Source organism: Xiphophorus couchianus, chromosome 10 (assembly GCF_001444195.1).
Source record: "Xiphophorus couchianus chromosome 10, X_couchianus-1.0, whole genome shotgun sequence".
Classification (NCBI taxonomy): Eukaryota; Metazoa; Chordata; class Actinopteri; order Cyprinodontiformes; family Poeciliidae; genus Xiphophorus; species Xiphophorus couchianus.
The window spans coordinates 5,697,213-5,723,837 of NC_040237.1; the positions used below are offsets into that span (position 1 = coordinate 5,697,213).

The 26,625-nt window shown below is 39.0% G+C and overlaps 2 protein-coding genes across 2 annotated transcripts in view; both read right to left on the minus strand.

Moving 5' to 3' along the window:
• Window positions 1-19,625, minus strand: part of prkcea (protein kinase C, epsilon a) — a 45,166-nt gene extending 25,541 nt beyond the window's left edge. The window contains exons 1-2 of the mRNA XM_028029462.1: window positions 18,506-19,625; window positions 177-240 (exon numbers count right to left, since the gene is read on the minus strand). Of these exons, the coding sequence (XP_027885263.1) occupies window positions 177-240; window positions 18,506-18,850 (409 nt within the window). The 5' untranslated portion in view covers window positions 18,851-19,625. The remainder of the gene's footprint in view (window positions 1-176; window positions 241-18,505) is intronic.
• A 2,950-nt stretch (window positions 19,626-22,575) lies between these two features.
• On the minus strand, window positions 22,576-25,577 carry six3b (SIX homeobox 3b). The gene is made up of 2 exons (XM_028029097.1): window positions 24,129-25,577; window positions 22,576-23,762 (listed from the first exon to the last, which is right to left on the minus strand). Exons 1-2 carry the CDS (start codon window positions 24,821-24,823, stop codon window positions 23,624-23,626), a joined length of 834 nt encoding a protein of 277 aa, XP_027884898.1. The 5' UTR covers window positions 24,824-25,577; the 3' UTR covers window positions 22,576-23,623.
• Between the last annotated feature and the right edge of the window lie 1,048 nt (window positions 25,578-26,625).

Here is a 26,625-nt window from a genome sequence, read left to right on the forward strand (position 1 = left end):
CAGAAGAATGCAAATACATTCAGCATATACTTTCTAAATATTCCCATCCTTTCTGGATTGCTCTTATAATTCCCACCAAAAACACACAGTTATGAGAAAAAACGCTGTTCTGGTAATATTAACTGTGTTGTGCTCCCTTTGTTTTGCACTAAAACGTCGCATTGCTGTGATCTTACCCTCAGTGGTGGATCCAGACAGATCGATGACCACGTAGACCTTCCCCTCCGGCTCCAAGTCGAGCTGCGCAAAGACAAAGATGGGGGAAAAAACAAAAGTAAATCACAGGGAGAAAAACGCAGCAGAACAGTGAGTGCAGCAGACGGTGCTGTCCTCCAGCACAAACAAACACAACAACCCACACATAAGAGGTCATTATCTTCACCAGAATTACACTTCTCACCAGCACTCGTATCATTATCACCATTAGCTCCATTGTCTTTTTAACTGTTATCTCAGCATCATTACAGACCTCGTTTACTGCTGCTGTTCAATGCAAATCTGTATGTGATGTGCTAACTGGATTCTTTGAACTTTTCATTCACACCTCGTGTTTAAAAGCTCTCCCATTATCTCGACTCTGGCCTTTGGTAAAAAAAGAAAAAAAAGAGCTGTCAGGTTCAAACCAGAAGTGATAGAGTTGATTAAATTGAGCCATTCCCACACATGTGCCGCAGCAGTTAGTCAGATAAAGCGGCTGAGCATCCAAATTGAACTGCATAAAGCGTTTAATTCCCTGTACCAACACACAATGTTGTGCTGTTGTAACCTCTCTGTGCATCTCCCTCAGAGCAAGCATAACGGCGATGGGTTAACGTCACTCCCATGATGCCTCACATGGTGCACAAATTACACAAAGGCAGGAAGAAAGTGTCTAACTGCAGACTCAAAAGCATTTAGTTGATGTCAATAAAAAGGGTAGTCAGCTTAAAAACCAATTACTAAAGAAGGAGGAGCCACTTACTGACACTTTTTCTTTCACAGCAAAGTTGTTCAGACATAGATGAAGCATTGGATACATTACGAAGTTTTTAAAAACATTAATTAACTCTATGAGATAATGTAAATGTTTTCATTTACTCTGTAAAACCTGAAACCACAAGCGGTTGATCCGACACTCAAAAATCTACTCTTTCTTCAGTGAACACACCGTACTTCACAGCTACCTGTTTGCTTGAATGACAATCTTCAGAGTGGAAGCCAGAGAAAGCATCTCTGGTTAACACAAGTTTCTTTTAAAAAAAAAAGAGAGCCAGACTAGAGCAGATAACAGGAAGGTGAAAGGAGTACAGAAAGGTTGTCCTGTTGTATGCTTTTATCTTTCAGTCTATGTTTTCCATTAAAAATCCTGGATTTGGAACTGATACCTAGAGGTTATGATCAACAAAATTCACCCGACTGCTACTAACTCAGCAACTTTGTCGCTATATTTAGCAACTTTTCAGACAAAAAAATTGGCTTGATAAATAGAAATATTCAGAAACATAAGGAGATAAAGACATGGAGTGGGTGTTTTTAAGTTCTGTGAAGTTCTTATTAAGTTAAAAAACGTGCACAGATGTTGGTAACTTAAAATTTTGGAGTAAATCTTTCACTCCAAACAAACAAAAAAAAAAATCACTTTTCTTGGAGTTACAAGACTTGGTGTCTCTGCACAACTGGTAGTCTGATACAAAATGCTAAACTTTACTCTGATCATTGTTGGATTTACAGCATACTGATGTGTCAGCAGTCACTTTGCCTAGTAACGCAGACAGCTGAGTAAACAGCAACAAACTACACTGCGTCATTTAAACGTGAAAATGTTTAGTCCACAAATGTAGCAATGTTTATATCCGTTTAAAATTTCTAAAATCAGCTAAAACCAAGAGACAAGCATGCTAGCTCTTCAGATTGCACCACTCATTTTTTTTTTTTTTTTACTTTTGTACAAACCCATTGAAATATGTCTTTTGTTTACTACACCTATAGAGCTATTACTATTAAAACTTCCCAGTAAAATCACATCAAATAACCTGAAATATCCCTTCAGGTATGGAGCTACGTTCTCTGGAGAATATATAAAGAGACTGCATTAATACTGCTAATTGGTAATAGAGGATGATTAAAAAAGCTATCTGAAATTTCATAAATGTATTTTTCTTTGGTTTAAAAATAATTATAAAACTCTGTCTTAAATTGACATCTCTGCTAATATATAAAATATATTTTGAATCCTGGTTAATGTACTTCTTCAATTGAAATTGGAGATTTGAGATAGTAATATACTGTATATTTGCTTTTGTAATTACTTTTTGTGATACTTAGATGCCTCAGACAGTTTATATGCCAAAAACGATAAAACACACAGTGAATAAAGTTAATTATTCAACAACAGATCTTTTTGTTACATTTTTACAACAGTTAAAAACATAAAAAGGCAGTTGTGTTGTAATCTCTGGCGTAATCTCTACTTACACATGATCCAAGAAACTCAAAATAATAAAATCTTAATAGACACCCTGCATATAAAATGGAACATACAGTGCAATTACACAGTCCACATACAATGTACATGCAATTACAGAGATTAGCAAGTACAACAGAGTGCTAAAGCGGCAGACGACTCAGGAAGGAGAGAGAGGAGGAAAGAGAGTGAGAAAGAGAGGCTTAAATCCTTCGTTAAGCTCTGGGACAGCAGCAGATCCTCTTATGCAACAGTCAGACTGACACAAACACACACACACACACCGGCAGCAACACACACACACACAGGCAGCAACACACACAGGCATACACACGCACTTCCATCAGGCAGTGGTGAACATGAGACAAAGAACACAAACAAATACTAAATGGACTCTTCTTTAAGAGTGTTTAAAGACTCTTCTTTATTCTCTCTCATCATAGGCAATTACTTGCAATCTATGCAGAAAATATACACTATCAAATGCAGATCTACAAAATATAATAGGTAATCAAATACATAAAGAAATAACTCACACACTTTTCTTTAAAATGTCTGTGTAGACTGTTTTTTTATGTAAAGGAATCAGCTTCAAACTAAGCATACTGAAAGATACAGATGACGTAAGGACAAGCATTCAAAAATCCTTTTGTTGTAAGTATAACACATGACAGCATGGGATTTGTGACCTATAAATGCCTCTGGATTCTTGATGTCTACCCTTGAAAATGATGTGCTAATCCCCAAATGTAACCTCTTGCATAACAGTGAGTCTCAGCGGGGATTTCAGCAGAAAGATGGACTCAGACTGATTTGGAACAGAGCGCAGCAAATGGACAGCACCATTATTGATTTAGTGCTCGGCTCCCGGGGTGACACGCCAGCCAAAAACTGCACATCATCACTGACGATGGCCACTTGAATCATGTGGTGCCTAGAAGAGTGTTTTCTTCCATAACAGGAGGTTTAGTGCGATGTTTTCCTGATGGAAACCTGAGTTTTATCTTCTTTTTTTCTCTTCGAAAGAATTAAAGCTTTAATATTATTTGTTATTTCAAAGATGGCTGCAGTTACTTTCCCATCAGACCAATTTTCCTGTAAAGTACTTTGACTGGATGTGAGTTAATTCCTGAACTTCAATCAGTTTAGACTGCCAAGCAACCAGGACCCATCCCAAGAACAGCTTAATTCAGGGATTAAATTACTAGGAATGCCAAAAAGCTGGAATCTTGTAACTATAATGAAATGTTAAAAATAGAAAATTTAGTTAAATGCCTGCTGTACAATATGTTCCAATAAAAACAAGAAACACTATAAAATTGCCATATGGTATGAAAAAGTTATAAAAGCTATAAAAAGTTGTATCTATATAGGGGCTCTTTATTCCATTGTTATGAATTCATGTTAGTCTTTCATATCTGTCCTTATAAAAGTGTGAGATTTAACCATGAAAAGTGCACAGGAAACATTTCAGTGTGGTTGGATAAATAAAATGATGCAAAAATGGGACAAAACCTTCAGCAGAAGAATTGCACCCTTGGTCAAATTTCTAGTCTTTTATTTCTGGGATTGCTCAGCTCATCTGTTTCTGTTTGAGCTGTCATAAACCAAATCATGCTAAAATGTCCCCCAATCAGTTTACTCAGGATAAAGCAAACACAAACCATGTAGAGTGTTCCCTATCATTCCTTAAGCAGGTGACAGTAACTAGGACACCTGAGACTTAGTTACATGGGAACATTTAGAAGTTGGAAACAAAGCCTGTGATGAGTGATTAATCTACAGGATTTACCAAGGCATGCAGCAATCAAGAATAAAATGGATCTAAAAAAATTCAAGAGGTGATTTTATGTCAGAAAAGGCAAATACTTTATTCTTTTCTGCTCACTAGAACTAGAACTGAGACTAGACAGCAGCCAGTTTTAAGCATTTTCAAAGGAGATTTCAACTTACAGTTGTCTGCAGACTGTTGTGATACCTAAACCCCACTAATACTGGTGATCCACTAGAATTAAAAGTTATTTGACTGTAGGAAAAATTACCTTCATGTAGCAAATGACAGAGTACATGCTTTGTGTTTCCTTTATCTTGAGTGAACCTATTGGGGGATATTTTTTATTGTCATCTCTAAGCAGTAGCCATCAAAATGGACAGAAGAAATGCTGAGAATATGTCACTGTGTATGTAATAAATTCTTTGGTAATATCGCACGATATTGGGATGACATTTTACTAGTGTTTGTTTTCCAACTATAGAAAAACAATAACGTGTTTTCTGATTTGAAATGTGTATCGATATCATGAAAAAACTGGGTATTTTTACAGAGTCATCAGAATCTCAAACTGTTCAATGCCGTGTATCTTGAGAATAAATTTTGGTGAAACCCTGCAGACTTTGTCAAGCGATTTTTTAAAATTATTATTATCTTCTTAGTTGGAAAAACTAGAGAAAAAAGCTGAGGAAAAGTGAGTTATTCATTAATTTTCTGTAACTGATTAACAGTTTCAGCACCAATAAAATTCCAGGCACCGTGGTAGAAGATGGCATTTACCTCACCACCCTGTTAAATGGATTGTAGCGTGACTTGGATTTACCAGGTTGTGTATGTGCAGACGAACACATACAACGATGTTCCCCGCCCTGACAACAAAAAGATGGGAGGAGGGAGAGCAGAAGAATCTAGTTCGCCTCATTAATCTCGTTAGACCAATTAGGACACTGATACGAGCAGGGAGACTTCACAAACACACACCAAGAGAAGGACGTGTGTGTGGCCAACTGAGTCCTCTTAATATTTAATGGCTCCAACACATTTACATGTCAAAATCCAATCCTTTTCCAGACTCCATCTTCCAGGGGTTTTAATCCTTTTGTTCGTTAGCAGTAATAAAGTATTGGTCATGAATTTACTTGTCCAGTGTTGTAGATCTGATCCTGGGTAGCAGCTGAATTCCAACAGTCCAACCAAACCTATACTAGATATGCTCTGCTAATTATTAAATTCCTTTCATTTCAGTCTCTAAGAATACCTTATGATAAAAAAAATCATTTTAACACCACACCTGAGTCACTTTCCTTGGTGTCCTAGATGCAAAATCAGTGCAGCACAGATTTGTATACAGAGGAGGTTAAATATGGCTATGATAAAACTACATTCGTGGGAGGTATTTCTACAATGAACAGACTGTAAGGATGGATAGATTGATGGAAAAACAAATATTTTTCCACACTTATCCATCCTTAGAAACCGCTTAAATAAAATGCCATACTACTCCACATTTTTCCAGACTTGTGTGAAGTTAATTTAAGCTGGACTTCAGAGCGAGGTTAACACACAAACCTAACTCTGTTACGTTCATTCAATCAGCCTGCTCTCACATATGACTGATATAATAAAAACACACAGGAGCCATATGCCACAGCACAAAGAAGCACTCAACCAGACAGACAGGGCACTCACTGCTTGCATTATATCAATACTATGTGGCTAACCCCCTCCCACTCTCAGTCCACAGAGCTCACTATCGCCATCCAACCAGACAGCTCTCTCTGTCTCTCTCAGGAGCATTTAGTCTCTGTGACAGCCTCCCACATCCATCTGTCAGATAACAAATTTGGGCTTTGAGAAAGCTGCCACACTTTTACACAACCAACATGTGTGTGCGTTTGTCCCTCTTTCTGTTGGCCAGCAACTCGAGCACACACAGGAGGCTCGTGCTGAGTGAGACTGCATGACAGTCATGCATCTTTAATGTAACATCACAGACGGCTAATAATGTAAGAAGAGCTGGAGCTTTGTGCTGGTCGGGGGGGTGGAGACGAACGGAGAGGATAAAGCTTGTCACCCGCCACAAGACATGGCTTCAACAACTCTGTAAAGTTCAACACCTTTCACAAAATTCAAACTTCGATGAAGTCTACAGTGATCCTTTGTGACACACAGACACAGAAACAGCCAATACTCAGCCAGTATTCGTCAGGGTTAGGGACCACAACCTAGCCCTGAAGGATAACATCTTTGAATACACAAAAGCCCCTCAAAATCATTTAAGTGCCAATTTTAAGGCACTAGTACGCACTAATGCACTTTTCCTTATTCCCACTCTTGGGGATACAGTCAATCAACATCAAGCAAAATGAATGGTGCTCCTGGACTGGCTGCTTTGCAATCAGTACCATGTAAGGTACTGGTTGCATTGCAATGCCTGCATTTCCTTTTCAATATTTTAGATAGGCTCTACAAAAAAAAATAAAAATCAGCAAATTTTCTCCAAACAAATAGGATTAAGGTTCCATAGAAAAATACACAAACAGGTAAATTCATGAGCTCTGAACTGTGAATAAGGTGGAGGTCGCGCTGTAATTGTTAAGTGGAAGGACAAGTATACATGATTTTAATTTTTTTTTTTTTACAAATGTTTAGAAAAGCAGCATGCATTTGTAATCAGACCCCTTTACTCTGATACCCCTAAATAAAATCCAGCAAATGTACTAAAGAGTCAACTTGAACCTAAAGAGTCAATTTCATCATAAAAACATTGTCTTAGGTGGTGGGAAGGGCAAACTCTGCTTATCACCCTCATCACACCATCCTCACAGTGAAACTTGGTGGTGGCAGCATCAATCTGTTACTATGCTTTTCCTCTGTGAATCTTAATGACTTAATGTGTCTTGATGACATTGTAGAAACCAAGTAGAAAGATCACAAACCTCTTCTACTGGTATTTACTGAAAAGTTTGGGAAGTACTGGTTTAGATCAAAGAAAAATAGCCCAACCAAAATCCAGAAATGAATAAAAAAATGTTGCCATCTCCAAGCTTCAGTTGTTTTTAAAAGTAAGAATGGACAAAATGTCGGTGCCCAGATGCGCAAAACTGGTAGATAAGCATCAAATTGTAACAACTGCAACCACGGATAAAGATAGCACGCCACACTTCTCAGATTTTTATTGGAAAAAATTTAAAAACCATTAATTGGCCACCACTTAAGGTTTCTCAGATAAAATCCCATAAAATTGGAGTCCGGTGTTGTAATGTAACAAATTGTGAAAAGCATAAATACATTTGGAAAAACCCGCAGATTAAATAGAATGGACATTTCCAGTTACATCATTAAAGCCTGTTTAGTCATCTTAAAGATCACAAACAGTGCAGATGAGCGTGTGATATCCAGATGGACTGGCAGACGGTCTGATGAGCAGCCTCTGAGGATCAGTCAGTCACTGCCATCGGATGGAAACAGCCTTCAGAAAGATCCAAGTTGCATAAGGGAGCCTTGACTGGGGCTGCGTGATTGGAGGAAATTATCTAATCAGATAGTACGCATAATTCTGTCTGCACTAATGCAGTATGTGTCTACCATGACGGTTTGATCATCTTGTATGATGAAAACATCGTACAAAAACTCAAAATCTGCAGCAAGTCAACTCCACAGTTCATCTTAAAGCATAGACATTTATTGCAGTTACACAACATGGCTAATGTTAAGAAAAGCTAACTCGATTGAAAATCGACTCTGTATGCAAGTTTGGGTCTTTTCCACTTACTAAGAGAAACTACACAGAAGAGTGGTAACAAAGCACAACCTAGTCTTGCTCAGTAGTATGGTGCATTTGCTGGGTCAAAAACTGCAAATCTGAAGATCATCTGGTCTGGTCACCAGCTACTTAAAACTACTATATTAAAGAAAGAAAAACAATAAAATCAAATTTACTGTTTGTCTAAAACACCTAAATAAGTTCAGGATTTATAACAAATTCTGTCAGAGAAATATGTTTGGTATGAAGGTGTTGTCTGTATTAGCAATACAGGGGAAAAAACTCCTTGTTTATTAGTTTTTAATTCATAAACATGGAAAATAACCTGGCTAGGGCCAGTATAATGGTGATGGATTGTGGATCTTCTGATTTGTGCTGAGCATGTGTCATGTGCCAGTGAAAAGTGTCAAACTATCGATGGCTGACATCGAATCTGGCTCTGCAAGGTGGCGTTCCAGAGCCTGATCATCCTGTCTCAAAAGCCCACAAGTTTTTTAAAGCCTCAGAGCTCTCAGCCTTCAGCAGGGCATATTTACATGTACACAGCTTCATTCTACACCTCATCTCCAGCTTCCTTTACTTCATCAACCAGCCCCAGTTTAATCCATCTTCCTTTCATCTCCTCTAAAACTCTCATCTTGCTCTTCCTCTGAGACCTCTTCCTACTTCTTTTAACACTACATACAACTTATGACTTAAATAGAAAAACATCTACAGTCTCAATGTGTAAAGTTGCACCAACAAGACTTTTTCTTGTTGATATGGATACCCATTCTTTGAGGACTTAAAAGTTGGCTCTCATTATTTATTCTGAAGGCTAACAAACTGCTGCAGGTTCTTGGATAGAGGTATTTTTTAATCCAACAGAAAATTTATTAATAAATTAAAAAATAATTTTGTAATTTATGAGTGAAAACACTACAGTATGTTCCAAGGTTATTTCTTAATTTCATTGAACTCAAAAGAAGTGTCATTGGTTTAAAGCCCAAACCGTTGTAGTTCTTAGTTGTGATGCATTTAATGAATTAGGGACGGTATTTATTCAGTATTTCACCTATCAACTACCAATCAGTCTGATTTCACCGACTGATTGGTGTATTGCTATCAATAACTGCTGATAATACAGTTGAAAGAATATAAAATATAAACCTCCTTTTCCAACCAAACTACAAAGGTAAAATAAATGGGCTTAAATGTTTATAAGAGAGTTCATAAAAATGATCTGTTTATTTTGAGCATGAACATCTGTGGTTAGATCGAGGTGCTTCATTAATGTTATGGCAGCACATCTGGGTGTTGTGTATAGTGTGAAAGTGAACTGTAAAAGCAGTGATAGTTTATCCATGGCACTGTGAAAAAGCAGGAACACCATCAATATTCTCAATTAGAGTGAGGAGCTGCTTATATATATAGTCACAAATTTAACAACATGCTCTGTAATTTCTTTTACCTTGTCTACTAAAATGTTTTATTTTCTCCAAATTGAAATGTTCTAGTTGCAGATTTCAACATGGGTTGTTTTAAAAATATGTTTTCACACAGCCTCAGCTCTGTAATGTGACCAGACTTTACATGCTTTACTGAGGTTTACTTCAGAAAAAAAGTTTTTAAAATATCCATTGAGTACCTCTCAGGTTACTATGATTTAAATAACCCAGTGAAACATGTCTAAATCTATCTTTGCTTCAAATTACGCAACATGGTGGACAGAATAGTTAAGTTGACTTTAGATGGTTATCTGCAAGAACCATACTGCATCTTTATGTGGGTAACTGCAGTGAAATTTCCCTTAAGCCACAAGGAATGGAGAAACTAAACTAAAGCTGCAGTAGATAACTTTTGTAAAAATAAGATTTTTATATATTTGTTACAACTGTCCCGGTCAGAATCAACCAATCAGAGCCAGAAGAAATATCTTGTCACATAGTCACTGCCACTACTTCTCTGCTACGCTACAGCACTTTCTAACTCTGATGCTAAGTAGCCTGCCGTGCTAGTTAGTATGACCACCAGTGACTGTGGATAAACTGTTTTCCTGTACGTTTACAGCAAGGTTAGGTTGTTTTTCTGTTATTAGCACAGCTGGAGCAAGCCATCTATCTTGAGCTCGTATGTACTGTGTGGAGGAAGGTGTGAGCAGCTTATACATAAGCATAATTGACATCTTTAAGACCCTCCTTCTGGCTCTGATTAGTTGTTTCTGACAAAGAGTAGTGTATTTCTACAAATGACAGTAGGACTTCAGGTAAGAGGCAGAGGAACTTGATTTTTTCACAGATTATTGTACTGGCAGGCAGTGTTGTAGTCAAGACCACCTAACCCAAGACCAAGACAAGACCAAGACCAGAGTGTATCGAGACCGAGACAAGACCAAGACTTTTAGGGTCCGAGACCAAGTCAAGACCAAGACCGAGGGAAGTCGAGATCGAGTCAAGACCAAGACCAGCGCCCCGCGCTACATGACACAATAAAATGTGAGATATGATCAAAATTACTAATCAAATTGATCTGAAAGATTCACATTCCCATGAAAACATCTAGATATAAAATACTTAGAGCTGAAATAAATTTAACCAATATTAAGCAGATAAGCAGAACAAACTCTTTGTTCTGCTTATCTAAAAAGATAATGCCCTGGGCATTTGCCCATATCATTCATGTCAGAAATCAGCACTGTAAGTGAAGCTCCAGTTCAGGGCCGGCCCAAGCCTCCATGCGGCCCTAGGCGAAATGTGGTTTTGGGCCCTCTAGTTCTGCTAACAATGTGGACTGGCTGCAATCAGCAGTCCGATCATTAGATCATTCACACACTTGCCATAAACTTATTGCATCTATGGCAGTGCTGTTTACATTATGTTTACATACATGTATATTATAGGATACATTTATTGGCCAACTGATTTATCGACCAGTTGATTTCTCTGCGCTGATTTCCTTAATTTTGGAGGATCATGATCTGCTAATACTTACAAATGAAGCCCATCTTATTCCCTAATCTTACCTTTGTCAGCAAAGGTTTAAAAATCAGTCTCTCTCCTCTTCTGCTCTACAGTGAGAGGTGTGATTGACAGACCAGCCCACCAGGTCAGGTCTGAACATTTAACAATATTCATCCCACTGTTGCCAACTCAGTGACTTTCTTGCTACATTTAGCAACATTTCAGACAAAATAAATTCATATCACCCAAAATCAAAATGGGCAGGTCAGGCTTTTTAAAGTTCGGTAACAAGGGATTGGCCAGAAAACTGCAATCGGTGCAGCCCTACACACATATTCATGACATTTTTTGATTAAATAAATTTTTCTTAAGCGTTATTCCAAAACACAAATTTAATTTACACCAGGTGAATCTTTCTCCCCTGCGAATGTGGACCAGTACTGGACTGATTCTGTGCATTCAAATGATTTTAACAGAAGTTTCACATAACTTAGAAGTTAGAACACAAAGACCCTAGCATAAATGTTTGGCTGTTGAACTGGACCGTTCAAGCTAATTTTCTATTAGCAGCTTTACAAATCTTTTACATTACATTACCAAGACGCATTAAAACAAACGTTATCTTGGCTTTTTTCTATTCTTCCTCTTTTGTCCCTCCCTGAAGGATAAGTCATTTTTTGAGACATTGTTTTGCTTACTTAACTTCTGACCGGAGCTTTGGACGTGTGGATGCGCTCTGCACAGCAGCTCATGATACCGGCGAAGTGTGCGGTACCTACCGCGGCCACCAGGGGGCCCCAAGAGCAATTTATTTTTTTCGCTTTATCAATAAAATAATAATTTCTACATACATTATCAAATATATATTATTGTAAAAACAAATCACTTCATGGTGAAATTGTGTGTATTTGATATAATGACACAGAAATTACTATTAAAAAAAAAAAATTTTTGTTTGTTTCTAAATTTTATTATGGTGCCTTAAATACCCATAACCAGTTCTACTTTTTGTCATCTGTCCTGCATTTCCCACCAACTCTCCCCCAACCATTCCCTCTCTCCGGTGTGTCGGTGGGTGAGATACTGTTTCCATGGGGACGGACTGTTGCTGTCGCCATGGGTACGGGCTCCACTGAGCATCTCAATTACTGAGTGGGACAATTAATAAGCATCAAAGCCTGGTTAATATTTCACCAGCGACTCAAAGTAGGTCCATGGGAGATGGAGAAGTGGCCGGAGACAAAAAGAGAACAAGAAGAGACTGAAGAGATGACAAGACAGGGGTGAAAGTGAGAAAAAACAACAAATCTGAGGAGCTCGGGCTTCAGTAGTCATCTGATGAGCAGGAAACAAACCATGTAATGGACTGGCCAGACCTTGTCTTCATAAAGCCCAAAAAACATGTTAAAAATAATCTGTATCAAGCTGCAAGGTTCCATCCAAATGTAGATTGAAAAAACATGTTTAATGTCAGGCTCAATTAGCCAATTTGATCAATCCTAGCCGCCTTTTGATCACATTTAGACAGCAATATAGGGCCTTAGGTATACGTCTTTCCATCTTTCTCTTTTCAGTCACATTTCGTTGTTTACCCTAAAGACAGTGTGTTATGGCGGGTGGGTTTTTGGACTTTAGTTTCATTCATGCTTCTGTTTGATCATTTCCTTATTGTTTATGTTCTGATATGTTGCTATTTTAGTTTATCCCGTTTGTTAGTTCAGTTATTCTCACTGGTTGTGCGTTTTCTTTACATTTCTGTTACTGTTCAGATTTGGTTCAAGTTTCTATTTCATTCTCTTTGCTTCTCTTCTTCGGTCTGCCATTCTACTCTACTTACCTTAGATTAACTCTTCTGGCTCTTTTGTCATGTCCACCTTTCCCTGATTGTATTTAAGATTCCTGGTTTTCATTGTCCCCCACTGGCTCCTTCCATTGCACCCCAGCTTTTCATGTTTTACCTTCTTTATTCTCCATTGTTCCTGGTGTTCTTTGTAAGCTTCCTTTTATTTTTCCATCCTTAAAATCTCCTTCCTCCATAAACTTTCTGTACTTGGGTCCTTCTTTGCAACCAAACATTACACAGTGTCCTCCTTCCTTCCTTGTTTATTAGTGAAGTCTGTCTCTTGAGTGAGATTTTACAAAAGCAGGCTGTTGGCACACCCAGTGGCCACTTTTTTTAGGTCCACCTCGATAGTGAACCACCTATTGCTTTAGTACTTTGAATTCACTGTGATTGTTTGAGTTTATTTGAGTTTACGACATGTTGTATTAATCTGCTGTGAGGATACATCAAAAGATGGCTGGACTACAGTTACTGTGTGGTGTTTAAACGATGATTATGTACTACGGAGCCCAAAATGTACCAAGAAAATGTGTCCTACACCATTACACTACCACAACGTAGGATGGATGTACCTGTGCTAAGATCTGGCCCTAACCCTACCATCTGAATACCATAGTTAAAATCAAGATTCATCAAACCAGGCAACATTTTTCTAATATGTTGATAAACCTGTGTGAGTTTACTGTTTTCAGGTAATACAAGCAGTACCTATTGTGGTCTTCTGCTGTTGAAGTCAAATTCCTTCAAGAGTTTGCATGTTGGATCTTCAAAGGTGGTATTCTGAACAAACTGTAACAAGTGGTTGTTTGAAGGACTGTTGCCTTGATATTATCTTGAACCAATCTGCTCACTGCCCTCTAACATCAAGGAACCTTTTTCCACATAACTGCAGATCAAAAACAACATCCCTTTTTTCCACCAATAAGATGTCATCATCATGTAGTTGCTTAAAATAGCAAAATTTTAAAATTGACCGTTACCAACTACATTGTTTGTCAATCTGCCAACCTGTGGAAAAACCCACTTAAAACAGCACCTCATTCCAGCTTTTGAGGTGCAACGATTTTCTGGATATAAAGGGTCAACCGCAGGGCAAGTACTTTTGATTTTTCAGAGTGAATGTGAAAGCATGATACACTCAACCAGACTCCAAACAACCATTTGCTCTGCTGTGACATTATGTGCTGACTGTACTCCAGTGTTATGACCACATACATAAATACTGATGAACCAACACAAGGCGATATTAGCTAAGATGTTCCCACCCAACGAATGTATCAGTCAGTCTGGGTACACCTGACCTAGGAAGTTAATATTCAATATTAAGGAGACAGTAAGTGAAGAATAACAAAAAAGATATCATAAGTTATTTTTTTCTTATAAAAATACCTGGCAGCATGACATATTATGGGTAAGATTATTATAAACATTATAGGTTTTAACACTTTAGCAGCATTATAAATAATTGCTGCTTTTTGTTTTAAATAAAAGTAATTTGAAACGGTTGTTATTTTAAAATTATGTGTAAATAACTTGAAAGCACGGTACGTTAACTCTAGCGGGTTACAGGATTGAGCTGATGTAATCCTACAGTTATTCATCTTTGCAATGATTTAGGTACAGAAAAAGCTTCTCTATTATTAGCACAAATATTTGAACATTTGAAAAGAAAAGCTTGACTGATCTGACTCAGACAAGCTACTAACCTCTCCATCATCTGCCTCCTTGAGTCCTTCCCATCCCCACTTGGAGAGTGAAGAGCAAAAGAAGGTAAGAGCATCAGGAGGAAGTAGATAAAAGAGGATTCTCAGGCACACACGAGTGGCAGGAAGGAGGAAGATAATAGTTAGAAGAGGAGAAGGGATAAGTGTAAGATGAGAAGGAACTTTTCCTGTTGGGGAGGGAGGAGAAAAGATGAGGGAGAAATGGCAGGCACGAGTGGTGAGTAATGGAGTAATGCAGGGAGGAGGGGAAGTTGCATCAGAGCGACTGTGTCGCTCTGATGCAGATGTATTGAAGCGCCGGCTGGCAGATCAATAGGATGTGCTCAATCAACAGAGTGATCCATATGCTCTGACCTAACTTTAGATGGCTGAGAGTTGAGATGCGTGCGAGTGTGTGCGCCTATTTATATATACACTGACGTATGCTGACATAGTAAATGGTTTCCCTTTTGTTTTTTTCCCCAAACAAAAGGCCTCATTCAGGTGGACATGCTGCCTCTAAAAGCCTTAAACAGAAATTATAATAAGGATTTTATAGTATTGCATCATAAAAAAGGCTTACTAAAGACTTTAATTTGACTTCAATTTGACTTTGCATGTTCTCCCTGTGCATACATGGGTTCCCTCTGAGTACTCTGGCTTCACAGTCCAAAAATACAGTTGTTGGGTTAAATGGCATCTCAAAACTGCTCTTATGAGTGAGTGTGTGTGCGATTGTTAGTCCTGTATCTGTGGGGCTTGGCATGGGCTAACAACTTATCCAGAGTGTGACATGCCTCTTGCATAATGACAGGCAGCAGCAGACCTGTACGTACAGTATAGGCAGGTACAGATGAGAGATGTTGTAAGTTCAGAAAGCAAAACGAGCAGGAAGATTCAAGAGAAGAAAACTGATTACACTGGCTAGTGGTTTTCAGCAGAATCTTGCAAATAATTACTATCGAAATCTGAGTTTGGAGCTTAAAAGCATGGGTAAAAATACATTTAAAAAAACTCTTAGCCACATATAGATTCATGACAATGACTTGTTGGTTTGTTTTTCGTTTTTTTTTGTATTTTGAAAAGTTGCTTGCTTGACACAGTAACTTTTGTAATAACACGCTCTCACCACATTTTATCAGTAGATAGTTAAGGATACAGAGACGTATCCTTCACAGATTATCTCATTTCCAGCAGAACTTCTACTGGGTACGGTTTATTAGTCTTTATTTTAGGCCTTGTGGCAGTTTTACTGAAAGTTTCCTGACGGTTTTTCACATCATAAAATACTCTGCAGCAGAGGGGAAGACAAAGAGATCCAGACCAGCTATATATAGGTGACAGATCTACAGCCAGTAACTACTTCTGCTCTCCATTTTTAAATGCAGGAAATGCATTAAACTTAAAGCCACAATAAAAAGATTAAGTAGGAGAACATGAAATTAAGTATCAAGGTCAATACGGAAGCTTAATAGTAGCCTGCTTTATCTGATGTTTGTTTGGAATCATTGCATTGCTGGAACTGAACCAGGGTTTCCCTCCACTGTATTATAAGCCTGGCGGGCCACCAGGCTTTACTTGTGCTACCACCAGGCTTAGCATTGCTTATTTATTTAAGTCTTTTTAAAATATTTGCATTTTTAAGACTTTATAGTTGGTGTTCATTTCCAAACTTTCAATAACACATAATTATTGAGTGAAGTTTTCACATTTCCTGTCAACTTTAAACATTTTTTAACTCAAAAACACGACAGGCTGCTGGATGAATGACTGCCAAGCGCCCAGCCACCAGACTTAGCAAGTTTTCTGGGGGAAACCTTTCTGTATCAAAGTTTCTGGCCCAAATTGTCTTCAAGAGTAGTCTGCAATCCATCAAGGCTAAACTTTGCTATAAACTGGCGGAAGCAGCACCATGTTGAAGGTGTGTTTTTGTATTGCTTTTAACCAAGGTCTGCAACAGGAAACCAATCAATTCAAAAAGTGCATCTCATCTTCTCTTCTCTTTTCTGATGAGAAGATAAGATGGAAGCATTTTATGGCTAAGCAGCATGTGGCTGAGGTGGAACCTGCATGAATTTGGTGAATTTTATATGTGAGCCTGTATGTATAATTCTGACCTGATAAGGATTAGAGAAAATCAATATTAGAAATTATCATTATTATACCCCCAATTACTATCACACGCAATAATAAACAAATGCACTTTTCTGATGAGAACTGCAAATATGTTTTTATTTACCTACAATTACTAAAGGTTTTTGCCTTGTTAAAGCCGCACACTCTGGCTCCATTCTGCACTACAAAATTTCCACAGGTGCAGATTAGAAAGCTGGTGGTTGTATGTTGCACTTGTGGTTGTAAAAGTGTAAGAACAAGCGCAACATCTGGGCCCATGGCGCCAGTGCTTTTTGAGCGAGCTCGGTATCGATTTTTAGACTGATAAGAAGATAAAACGAGAGAAAGACGTCTGAGAGGTGACGACAGAGAATGTGGGCCTTTCTCACAAATTGTCACATTACAGCAATAAACTTTAATTATTAGACATTTAGTTTGGACGTCACCAACACAAAGCAGTGCACAGCTATAAAGTAGGAAGGAAAATGCCTCATGGTTTGGGAAAATCTTGTACTAATTACAATCTTAAAAGTGTGGGATGGATATGAATTCACCCTCCTGAGTACATACATTGTTTTTGAGCAGTTTTCTGCAGCTCCTCCAGAGATACCTTGAGGCCTTTTGGATGCTTCTCTGATTAATGCTGTCTCATTTAAAGTGGGTACTGTCTCTATTTTCAGATGATGGACTGAACTGTTCACTGTGAGATGTTTAACGAATTGTTTAACAAATGTTGTTTTTTATTGACTGACTGATTGAACCTAAACTTACTTTTAGCTTCTCCATAACTCCGGCCAGTCTGCTCTGATCCTTAGTGTTTATGATGTTGTTTGTTTACTACTATACTCTAACAAACCTCTGAGCCTTTCACAGAACAAGAACTGAAAACAATTAATCGTGATTACTTGATTATTTCAATTATTTCAATTATCGTTGACTCGCTTATTAATCAATTAATTGCTAACGAGAGTATACAGACTTAATACAGGCAATCTCCTGAAAGAATAACAAACTCAGAAGAGTACTTACATGAAAACTATACAAAAAAAATCTAAACATTTTGCATTTAAGTAAAAAAACAAACTTCTTTGCCTGTTATGTTGCTCTACCCAATACTCCTCAAGTGGAATAGTTTTAGCTTTACTTGCATCAAATTCTGTAGAAAAAAATCTCCAACTAAGTATCTAAGTATCATTTATTAATTGGTTAATCCATAAAGATGATCAACAGACCAACCCTACACTCTATTGGTGCTATGTCAAGCAGAAAGGGCTGAGCTTTTCAAATGTTTCTGTAAAAAGTATTTTTTTAGCTTCAAATTTGTCTCTTGCTACAAATGATCAAGTGTACCTAAAGGATTGCTGTTACTTATTATTCTCATTTTTAAAAAACAATTAAATTATTTATTTGCTTATTTGTAATAAATTCCCAATGCTGTACAACAAGTGACTAAGTGAAAAATCTGCAGAATGCACCAATTTATTATCGGATTAATTGATTAATCGTCCAAAAAATCAAAAGAATAATCGATGACTATAATAATGGTTAGTTGCAGCCATAATTCAGAGCTAGATTGCTGTATATTATTCACCAATTCTTTGTCATTTGTGAAATATTATCCCCTTGCTCAGTTTTACATAGTCTACTAACAGCTATGAGGTTTATTAAAATTGGATGGAAGGAAAGGGAAGCCATTGCAGCAGATTGGTGTGGCAGTTTTTTCAAAACATATGTACATTGTGTACCTGGGGATACTTTCCACTACTTAACACAATGCATCAAACCACTATGCAAATAAAGTAGACACTGTTGTATTTTTGTTTTGTTGCAAACCATGATGTTCCTTTTGGGTTAGTGTGTAGTCATGCAAACCTGTAGCATTCATGCCACACACACACGCACTAAAGTTATGCATCTGCACATACCCAGTCTTCGTAGTGCCTGGTTCCGTTCTGCAGCAGGTCCTCCAGCTTGATGGTGCAGTTGGCCACGAAGTCGTCATACCCGATGGGAGCATCGTGGAACACCGACAGCTCCAGACAGCGTCCCTCTCGGACCTCGGTGCAGAACTCCTGGTGCCAGGCCGGGTTGTTGGTCTTGGTTCTTGTGGCGGTCTGGCCCAGGCGGGTCTGGTCCAGGTTCAAGGCCAGGTAGGGGTCCAACAGGAAGGAGCCGCTCTTCCCCACGGCGTGACGCAATGCCCACGGGGTGGGCTTCAGGTCCACTGCTTCAACCACCCGAACCTTCAGCAGGCCATTAAAGACGGGCATGGCTGCGGGCTGATGAGGTGTGTGTTAACAGAATAGATGGCAGTCTGTGCGTGTGTGTGTGTGATTGTGAGTGGGCGTGTGTGTGCGTGTGTGTTTGGGTCTGGCTGTTCCCGCTCCCGCACACAGAATGTTTCCTTCCAATGAGCGGGGTCACTGCACAGTCCTGCTACATCCCATAATGCCGCTGGTTCCTTCACTCTGACACAGCCATGTCAGAACATCGCGATACCCGCAATAAAGGAGCACCAGCGGGCTGAAAACACGCAGTTATTACCGCACACTCACTACCCTCCGAGGCTGCCTGATGAACACTCTCCCACCCCGAGCGGTTGTTTGTTTATGTTCGATCCCAAAATTCCCGTTTCCGCGGAAACAGGCCGGGGCTTAACGGCTGGAAACGGAGGAAACGCGGTGTAACTGTCCTCACACGGAGCTCCGCGGCAGTCCTGTGAGTGTCTCCGCCGGGTCACGGTGGGAGAGAGCGGGGGCAGCCGCGCCTAGCCATCCGGGATTGCTGCTCCGCTTCCAGCCCCGCCGCGGCTCGCTCGCTCGCTCGCTCGGTCCTCCTCTGGGGTAATCTCCAGGCTTCAATCTCCCACCGCAGCGGGTGTTTGCGCTGAGTCTGTCAAAAAGAGTGCGTTTTAATCCGCTCTATGCGGCGGGTTTTCGGGTTCGGGAGCTCCCAGACACATCACGGAGCTCCGCTCCCGATCCGTTTTTTTCCTCCCTTCAGTCCCTGCGCGCGACCCTCGCTTCCCGTCCCCTCTCTCTCCCAAGCCGTCAGTGAGCGGGTATGGCAAGCTGACTTACCATATAATGTGTTGACACAATATAGTCCAAGTTAAAGCCGCTGTACGTAACTTTAAAAAGAAGAAGTTTTTTAAACATATTTGTTAAAATTATCACTATGTTGTCACAGAATGGTATGAGACAGGTCATCTGTGGAAAAATGTGGCTCTTCTGTCTTCTCTCAGTTCTCCCAATGCTAACTAGAAACAACCAATCAGAGAAAGGAGGCGGGGTCTTAGCAGTGTCAATCACCAATCCTTGTGGCACTGCTCATCCCCCTCTACTCCCTCTTGCTCTCTGCTATGCTGCAGCTAGATCAGCCTATCATTAACGCTCATGCTAGTTAGGATTCAGCTTGAATAATTGTTACACTGGCTTGCCATACCGGAAATGCAGGAAATGCGCAAAACGCGTCACACGCGCTGCCGGACTCTTGCTAACCCCTTGTGTGTGCGTGCGAGTGTGCGTGCGCGGGCGTGTGCGTGATCATTTGGAAGAGGCGCAGCGAGGGAGCGGAATTCACCCGCAGGCGTCGAGCGCGTGTGTGCACCCGCGCGTGCGTTTGTGTGAGGGCGCGTGCCGTTACCAGACAGACGAGAGGGCCAGTCAATCAGTCTGTCCTTATGCATGGTCACACACACACACACACACACACACACACACACACACGCACGCGAGCGAGCGCGCACACACACACAGAAGAAACACGTCAGAGCACAAACAGATCTATCTATCTATCTATCTATCTATCTATCTATCTATCTATCTATCTATCTAATGAAGTAGGATTTGTTCCTTAAATATTTACTCTTTTGTTGTTTTTTAACTTAAATGTGCCAAATTATAAAATATTTCTTAATAGCAGATACAGAGCATCACGTAATAATCTAGTTTTTAATTTATTTCATTTGTACGTGAAAAATTAATCCAAGCTAACTGCCTATGTGAAAACAGATGATCACATATTAGTGCATTACATGTTCTGTATAATGAATAAACATGTTTCTGTTAAAGATGATAACACTTGAAATTATTAACTTTGAATTTTAAGTTGTCAACTCTTAAAACCACTTAGATACTTATTTCCCGTTTAACTGTTACTGCATTAACTACATGGGACTGGCTGACCTAAACCATTAATTCACACCAGTTATACCTGTTATACTCTAATGGTTATTATTGAAGGAAAAATACGACGTGTTGTGCGTGATCATGCATATGCCTTTGTTCAATAAAATATAACAGCCTGTATACAAATATATTTAATAAAATGTCCATATTTCTTAAACTTAAACCAATTAAATGTACATTAAGACATTGTTAATGTATTATTTTTGGTATGCAAGGTTTGAACGTGATAAGCCACGTTTAAGATTTGTCAGAAATGCATAATTATATTATTTTGATACCTTAACAATGAATTAAAACCAAAATAAACTAAGCTAATCTGAAAAAACTGCCATCTTACGCATGTCTCCTGAAGTACATAAAATGGCATCTGGAACATATTCATGTTTATGTTCTTATCAGGTTTCTAAACGTGCCAGTAATTTGTTTATTTTAGTTCGTTATCAAATCAGTACATAATTTGAAACTACGGGTCTGATAAAAATCACAATTTATTCCCTCGAAACATCAATCTTCACTATAATGCCCGGTCACCTGCGCCACCTGCTGGCTAAAAGGTTGTATTGCAGACATGATGACGCAACCTTTCTGTGACGTCATCAATTGCCGAGTTCAACTGCTCCTCGGACATTAAGACGAAACCCAGACGTGTATTCAGCACTGCATCACTTAAACATGTCTTCTTTTTAAATCTCACCTTTTGGTGAGAAAAACAATAAAATAAAAGATAGAAAGTGATTATAAATATTAATAATAACAGCAATTATTATTGTTGTTGTTGTTAATATCATTATTACTAAGTGCTGTTAATCAAAGCGTTGTACTAAAAATGTACAAATCAGAGAAAACTCAAATTTAAATAGTAAAAATTATAACTCCAACGTTGGAACAGTGTAAAGTATCTTTTGTGTAACAAAGAAGCTCAGTATTTTCCCCTACCACTGGGTGGCGCTGCAGTGTAGTCTTACAAGATTTTGGATTTTTAAAGCAGATTGGAAATAAAAAACCCCAAAACCAAACAGTAACAACTTAACTCTATCTTTTTACATGGCACAAAAATATAAATATACTTAATAATAATAATAATAATAATAATAATAATAATAATAATAATAATAATAATAATGAATAAAGTCCTTTTTTGCTTTTTTCTATATGCTCAAAATAGCAGAATAGGAACATTTTTTAAATTATTTGCTGGTAATTTAACTAATCACAAAACAGACAACAAAAATAAAATTATGGTACATTTTTCCTTTTTTAGGGTAAACATCATATAACTTTTAAATATTCCAGCATTATAAATTGATTATCTGTATTATGCTGTTTTTGTCTTTTCCAGAAAATATGTAGTTAAAACTAAACAATTATTCAATAAAATCACACATTTAAAATTTAGAAAACCCACAACTGCATGAGTTTCTTTTGTTCTTACTCAATGATTTTATAAAAAATACTACAAATTAGCATGCTGTTGTGTATCATTAAATACTAAATCTGCATTTTCTGTTTTGAATAAACAAATATTTGTGTATTAATCCAAAAAAAATTAAAAATAAATAAAAACAATTACAAGAAATAAATGAGCCATTCATTTTGATTGTTTAATCTTGTTTTAAATATATTTCAGGTTCATTTTCTGAGTATTTCTGTTTTTTTTTTTTACTTTGAATAAAAAAGTTGAACCTTGAAAAATTTTAAAATATGCTCGTTTAAAAATGATCTTTGCTTTTCAACAAATAAACAGTTTTCATTAAAAGAAAAAGAACATTAGACATTTGTTCACATACATAACAAAGGGATTCAAATGACCTTTTAAAATTAAATAAATTTAATATAAAATACTACAAACATTTTGTCAGCATCAAATTGAACATGGAGTAGGCCGTGGCATGGCTTCACACAAACTGCACAGAGAACCTGAAATAGAGCTGAGCTAAAGGCTAAAAATGCAAACAGGCAGACAGGGAGGTAGGGTTTAGTTATTGTAGTTGATTGAACAGCAGTCGGTCCAGGTTGTCTCTAAAAACTAGTTTCATTCAGGAAAACGACACCAAATGAGGTTCTGGCTCCCCAGCAGGTTTCAGTCCAAAAAGTTCCAGCTGCTGCAGACGGAGACCAGCAGGCGGGGGGGTGAGGGGGTTTCTGCTCAGTGCTGCTCTAATTTGGATTGTCAGATGAACCCATTATCACTGGATGTGGTTGGAACAGAAAGTGGTCAAAGGTCATAAGATCTTTCTGGAAAGAACTATCAGCCAGAAAACAGAGGAAGCATAAAAATGTTAATGCAACCTGTGCTTCTACTGGTTAGGCTGGCATAAAGTGATCGTATTGCAGTGTCTTCTAAAAGTATCCAGACTCCTCCAAAATGCAACCACTAGCCTTTAATGTGTTTTACTCTGAGTGTGTTTGTATAGCAAGAAACATTTTTAAATGGCTTGCGATTTTCTTACAAATCTAAAAAAAAAAAAAAAAATTTACTTGAACAAAAAATGTTCGGCTTAAAGCTAACATAAATAATCTTGAAAATGTTATCCCCTTGTGTGGAGATAAGAGGTAGCATCATGCTGTGGGGTGCGCTCCATCTATGGATGCTGGTCAGAGTTGATGAGAAGATAGAGGCAGGTAAACATAGAGAAAATCTGTGAGAGACCGCAAAAAAAATCAACACTGCAGAGGTAAAATCTCAATAAAATACATATTAGTTTATGTTTTGAACATGGCCAAATGTGAAAAGTTTAAGGGGCATGGATACCTTTACAAGGCCCTGTAGCTCCTTCTCTCTCTTACCCCTGGACACACACTCACAGTCCACTAAAGATCCCTGTAAAAATATATATATATTGACCAAAAGTTTCAGACATCCAAGTCTGAGTCACTGTCCGTCACTGAGAGGAAAGTTTCTCCGTCTGCCCGCTCCGCGCTGCCATCTGGACTGCAGTCTCCTCCGCTCCGTGGACGGGAACCATCTGTGCAGACGCGGTGATGCTGCAACCTGACGAGTAAAAAAAACCAAACACATTAAAGAGTGATTAATGAGGAAATAAAATGTAACTGGATAAAACTCACAGAGTTTAAATATTTATGCATATTATAACTGAGATATAGTAACAGAAAATAAACTTTGCAGTAATGAGTGCAGCTTTTGCTTCATAAACTCGGTAACTCTCATCCAGCTAAAACAAATCGAACGGATGTGCGTTTTTACGCACGAATGGCGTCTTTACGCACCACCTTGGCCAGTTTGGCTGAAAAACGATTGACTTCGGAGTTGCAGTGATTTATAAATGGTTTGCATTTATCTGCGTGACTCATAGTAATAGGATTGTTTATTTGAAGAAATAGAAATAAAGTCACCAACCTGTTTTTAGCCGCCGCCGCGCGATCCCTCTGTCTCCTGTTTTTAAACCAGTTCCCAACCTGGGTCGGTGTCAGTCCGGTGGCGTGAGCCAGCTCCCGTTTCTTCCCCGGGTTCGGGTACGGGTCCTGCAGGTACCACTCTCTCAGCAGCCCGCGGGTGCGCTCCTTGAAGCAGTGCGTCTTCTGCTCTCCGTCCCAGATGGTCCTCGGTAACGGGAACTTCTTCCTGACGCGGTACTTGTCGACGGGCCCCAGCGGTCGGCCCCGCAGCTTCTCCGCCTCGCAGTAGTGAGCCTCCAGCCACATTGCCTGCAGCTTCCCGTGCGAGGTGCGCGTAAAGCGGTGCGTCTCCAGGATGCGGTACAGCTCGCGGAAGCTCCCCGTGTGGAAGGCGACCACGGCGCGCGCCCGCCGCACGGACTCGTGCTCGGAGATGGAGTCGCGGCCGTCGGCGGTGACCGGCAGCGACCAGAGGAAGCGGGCCAGCCGCTCGATGTCCCCGGTCTCCTCCAGGGTCTCGCACACGCTGGCGATCTGCGTGGCGGAGAAGCAGAGTCCCGGGAGGGACAGAGGAGGGGCGGCCGCCGGGGGGTCTTCTGGGGACCGGGAGCGGGGCAGGTGAGGCGGCCCGTCGGCAAAGTGGGGCAGGAGGAGCCGGGAGGCTGATAGAAAATCAAGCGGAGACCTGAAAACCATTTTAGTGTGACGCTAAAAAAAATAAATAAATAAATAAAATAAACAAACGATAAACCCAAGAGGTTTCCTGGAACAGACTGACAGAAATCTGCTAAAGTGTGACTATTTAGCTCACCTGGGAGTCAGGGACGGACCCTGGATCTGATTTCTGATTGGACGCCCGGAGGTGATGGGGGATCGTCATAACGGCGCCGTCAGTCAAACGCAGAGGATTTATCCCGCTTCTCATGCAAAGGCGGGGCACACGACGCCTCTTTAAGGTGAAACGCTCATCTTTTTTTTTAACGAAAATTCAATAAATAAAAAAAATCAAACAGAAAAATATTGTGCAGAAAAAGATTATTTTTCTGCACAACAAAAACACACACAAATAAACCGACACCACAGGTGAGAAATGAAACCAACTTAAACACATTTTTTTTAGTTTATTTCTTTGTTTTTATGCACATGGCGTGCAGCAAATGAGAATAATAATCCAGTTTCTTGGAAAATTAATGCATTAGATAAAGCCAATAAAAAGGACACCAAGGAAGGAGACAGTCAGTAGCAGTCTAAGGTATTAAACTGCTTTAATACTTGATTTGTGCATCTTTTTTCCTTCCACTCAACTTTTAATTAATTTGAATGCAGCACTCTGTGGCCACCCAGTTTTTTTTTTAACAATGATGTTTGTGACCATAGCTTGTGAAATTTGTCACTCTAGTGCACATGTGTCAAACTCAAGGTCTGGGGGCCAAATCTGGCCCGCTGTAGCTTTTTGAGTGGCCCTCTAGACTCCAAATTACATAAACAAGACTCTAGTTTTTCACAAATCCTCAAAATTCACACAAAATTAACATATCCCCACATTTTTTTCTGATTTCACTGCAAATTTTCCTCGTTGGGTCTAACTGCTGCCTCAGCCTTACTTGATGTTGAGCCATAGTCTGTGATTGATACGGCAAGTTATAAAAAGTCACATTTAACATCATATATAAGTGCCAATATAAAAATTCCTTGCCATTATTTCTAAATTAGCACCACAAAATATGTGATTTTGATTACAAAAGCCACAAAAACAGTCATAAAATCCTGTTTATTAATATTTTAGCAGTTAAATGGGTTTTATCAAAACATTCTGGCACAACCGACTCTTTAAGAACATTCAGATTTTTGATATGGCCCAAAATGAAACTGAGTTTGACATCGTGGCTCTAGTGCAGATTTTTAACACTTGATGGCGTTTATGTAGAAATTCAGTTTTGAATACAATTTATTGTGAAGAAACTCCAGATGTTGTGAAAACTTTCGAGAGGATTTTAGATGACGGATTGGTGAAAAACCAGAATTTTCTAGACAAGTCAACTTTTCAAATGTCTATATCAAAATTTAAAAAAAGACCAACATCTTAGAGATTTAATAAACTAATGATTACCAAGAGGAGCAAAAAAAAAACAGTTATTACACAAAAGCCTCCAATGAGGTGAATTAAAATCGCTGCTATCGGCCAAATTTCATCGCCTTTCTAGGCCTTCCAGTAAGCGGCTTGCATCATTAATATGGCGGCTGCCACTGGTGTGACCAGAAATCTCATCCATACCTGAAAGCGTATGTTTCTCTAAGTGTTCAGCCATCACTCTAATCACTTTATAATCACTTTCATATTCTCTAAAATCCATCAATTTGGGGATTAGAATCAGGGACACGCAGCCTGGTGACATTATAATATAATGTGGCATCTCCAGTCCACATCAGCATTCGCCTGCGCTGCACCGTATGCTGCCATCCTCCATGATGCTCACATGTTCAGAGGAAGCTTGTTG

Excerpts from the sequence above, each read along its gene's own strand:
- six3b (XM_028029097.1), bottom strand. The coding sequence starts at position 24,823 with ATGGTTTTCAGGTCTCCGCTTGATTTTCTATCAGCCTCCCGGCTCCTC. Across the intron at positions 23,763-24,128 it reads GCGGCGGCGGCTAAAAACAG|GTTGCAGCATCACCGCGTCT; the intron begins GTTGGTGACTTT and ends TTTACTCGTCAG.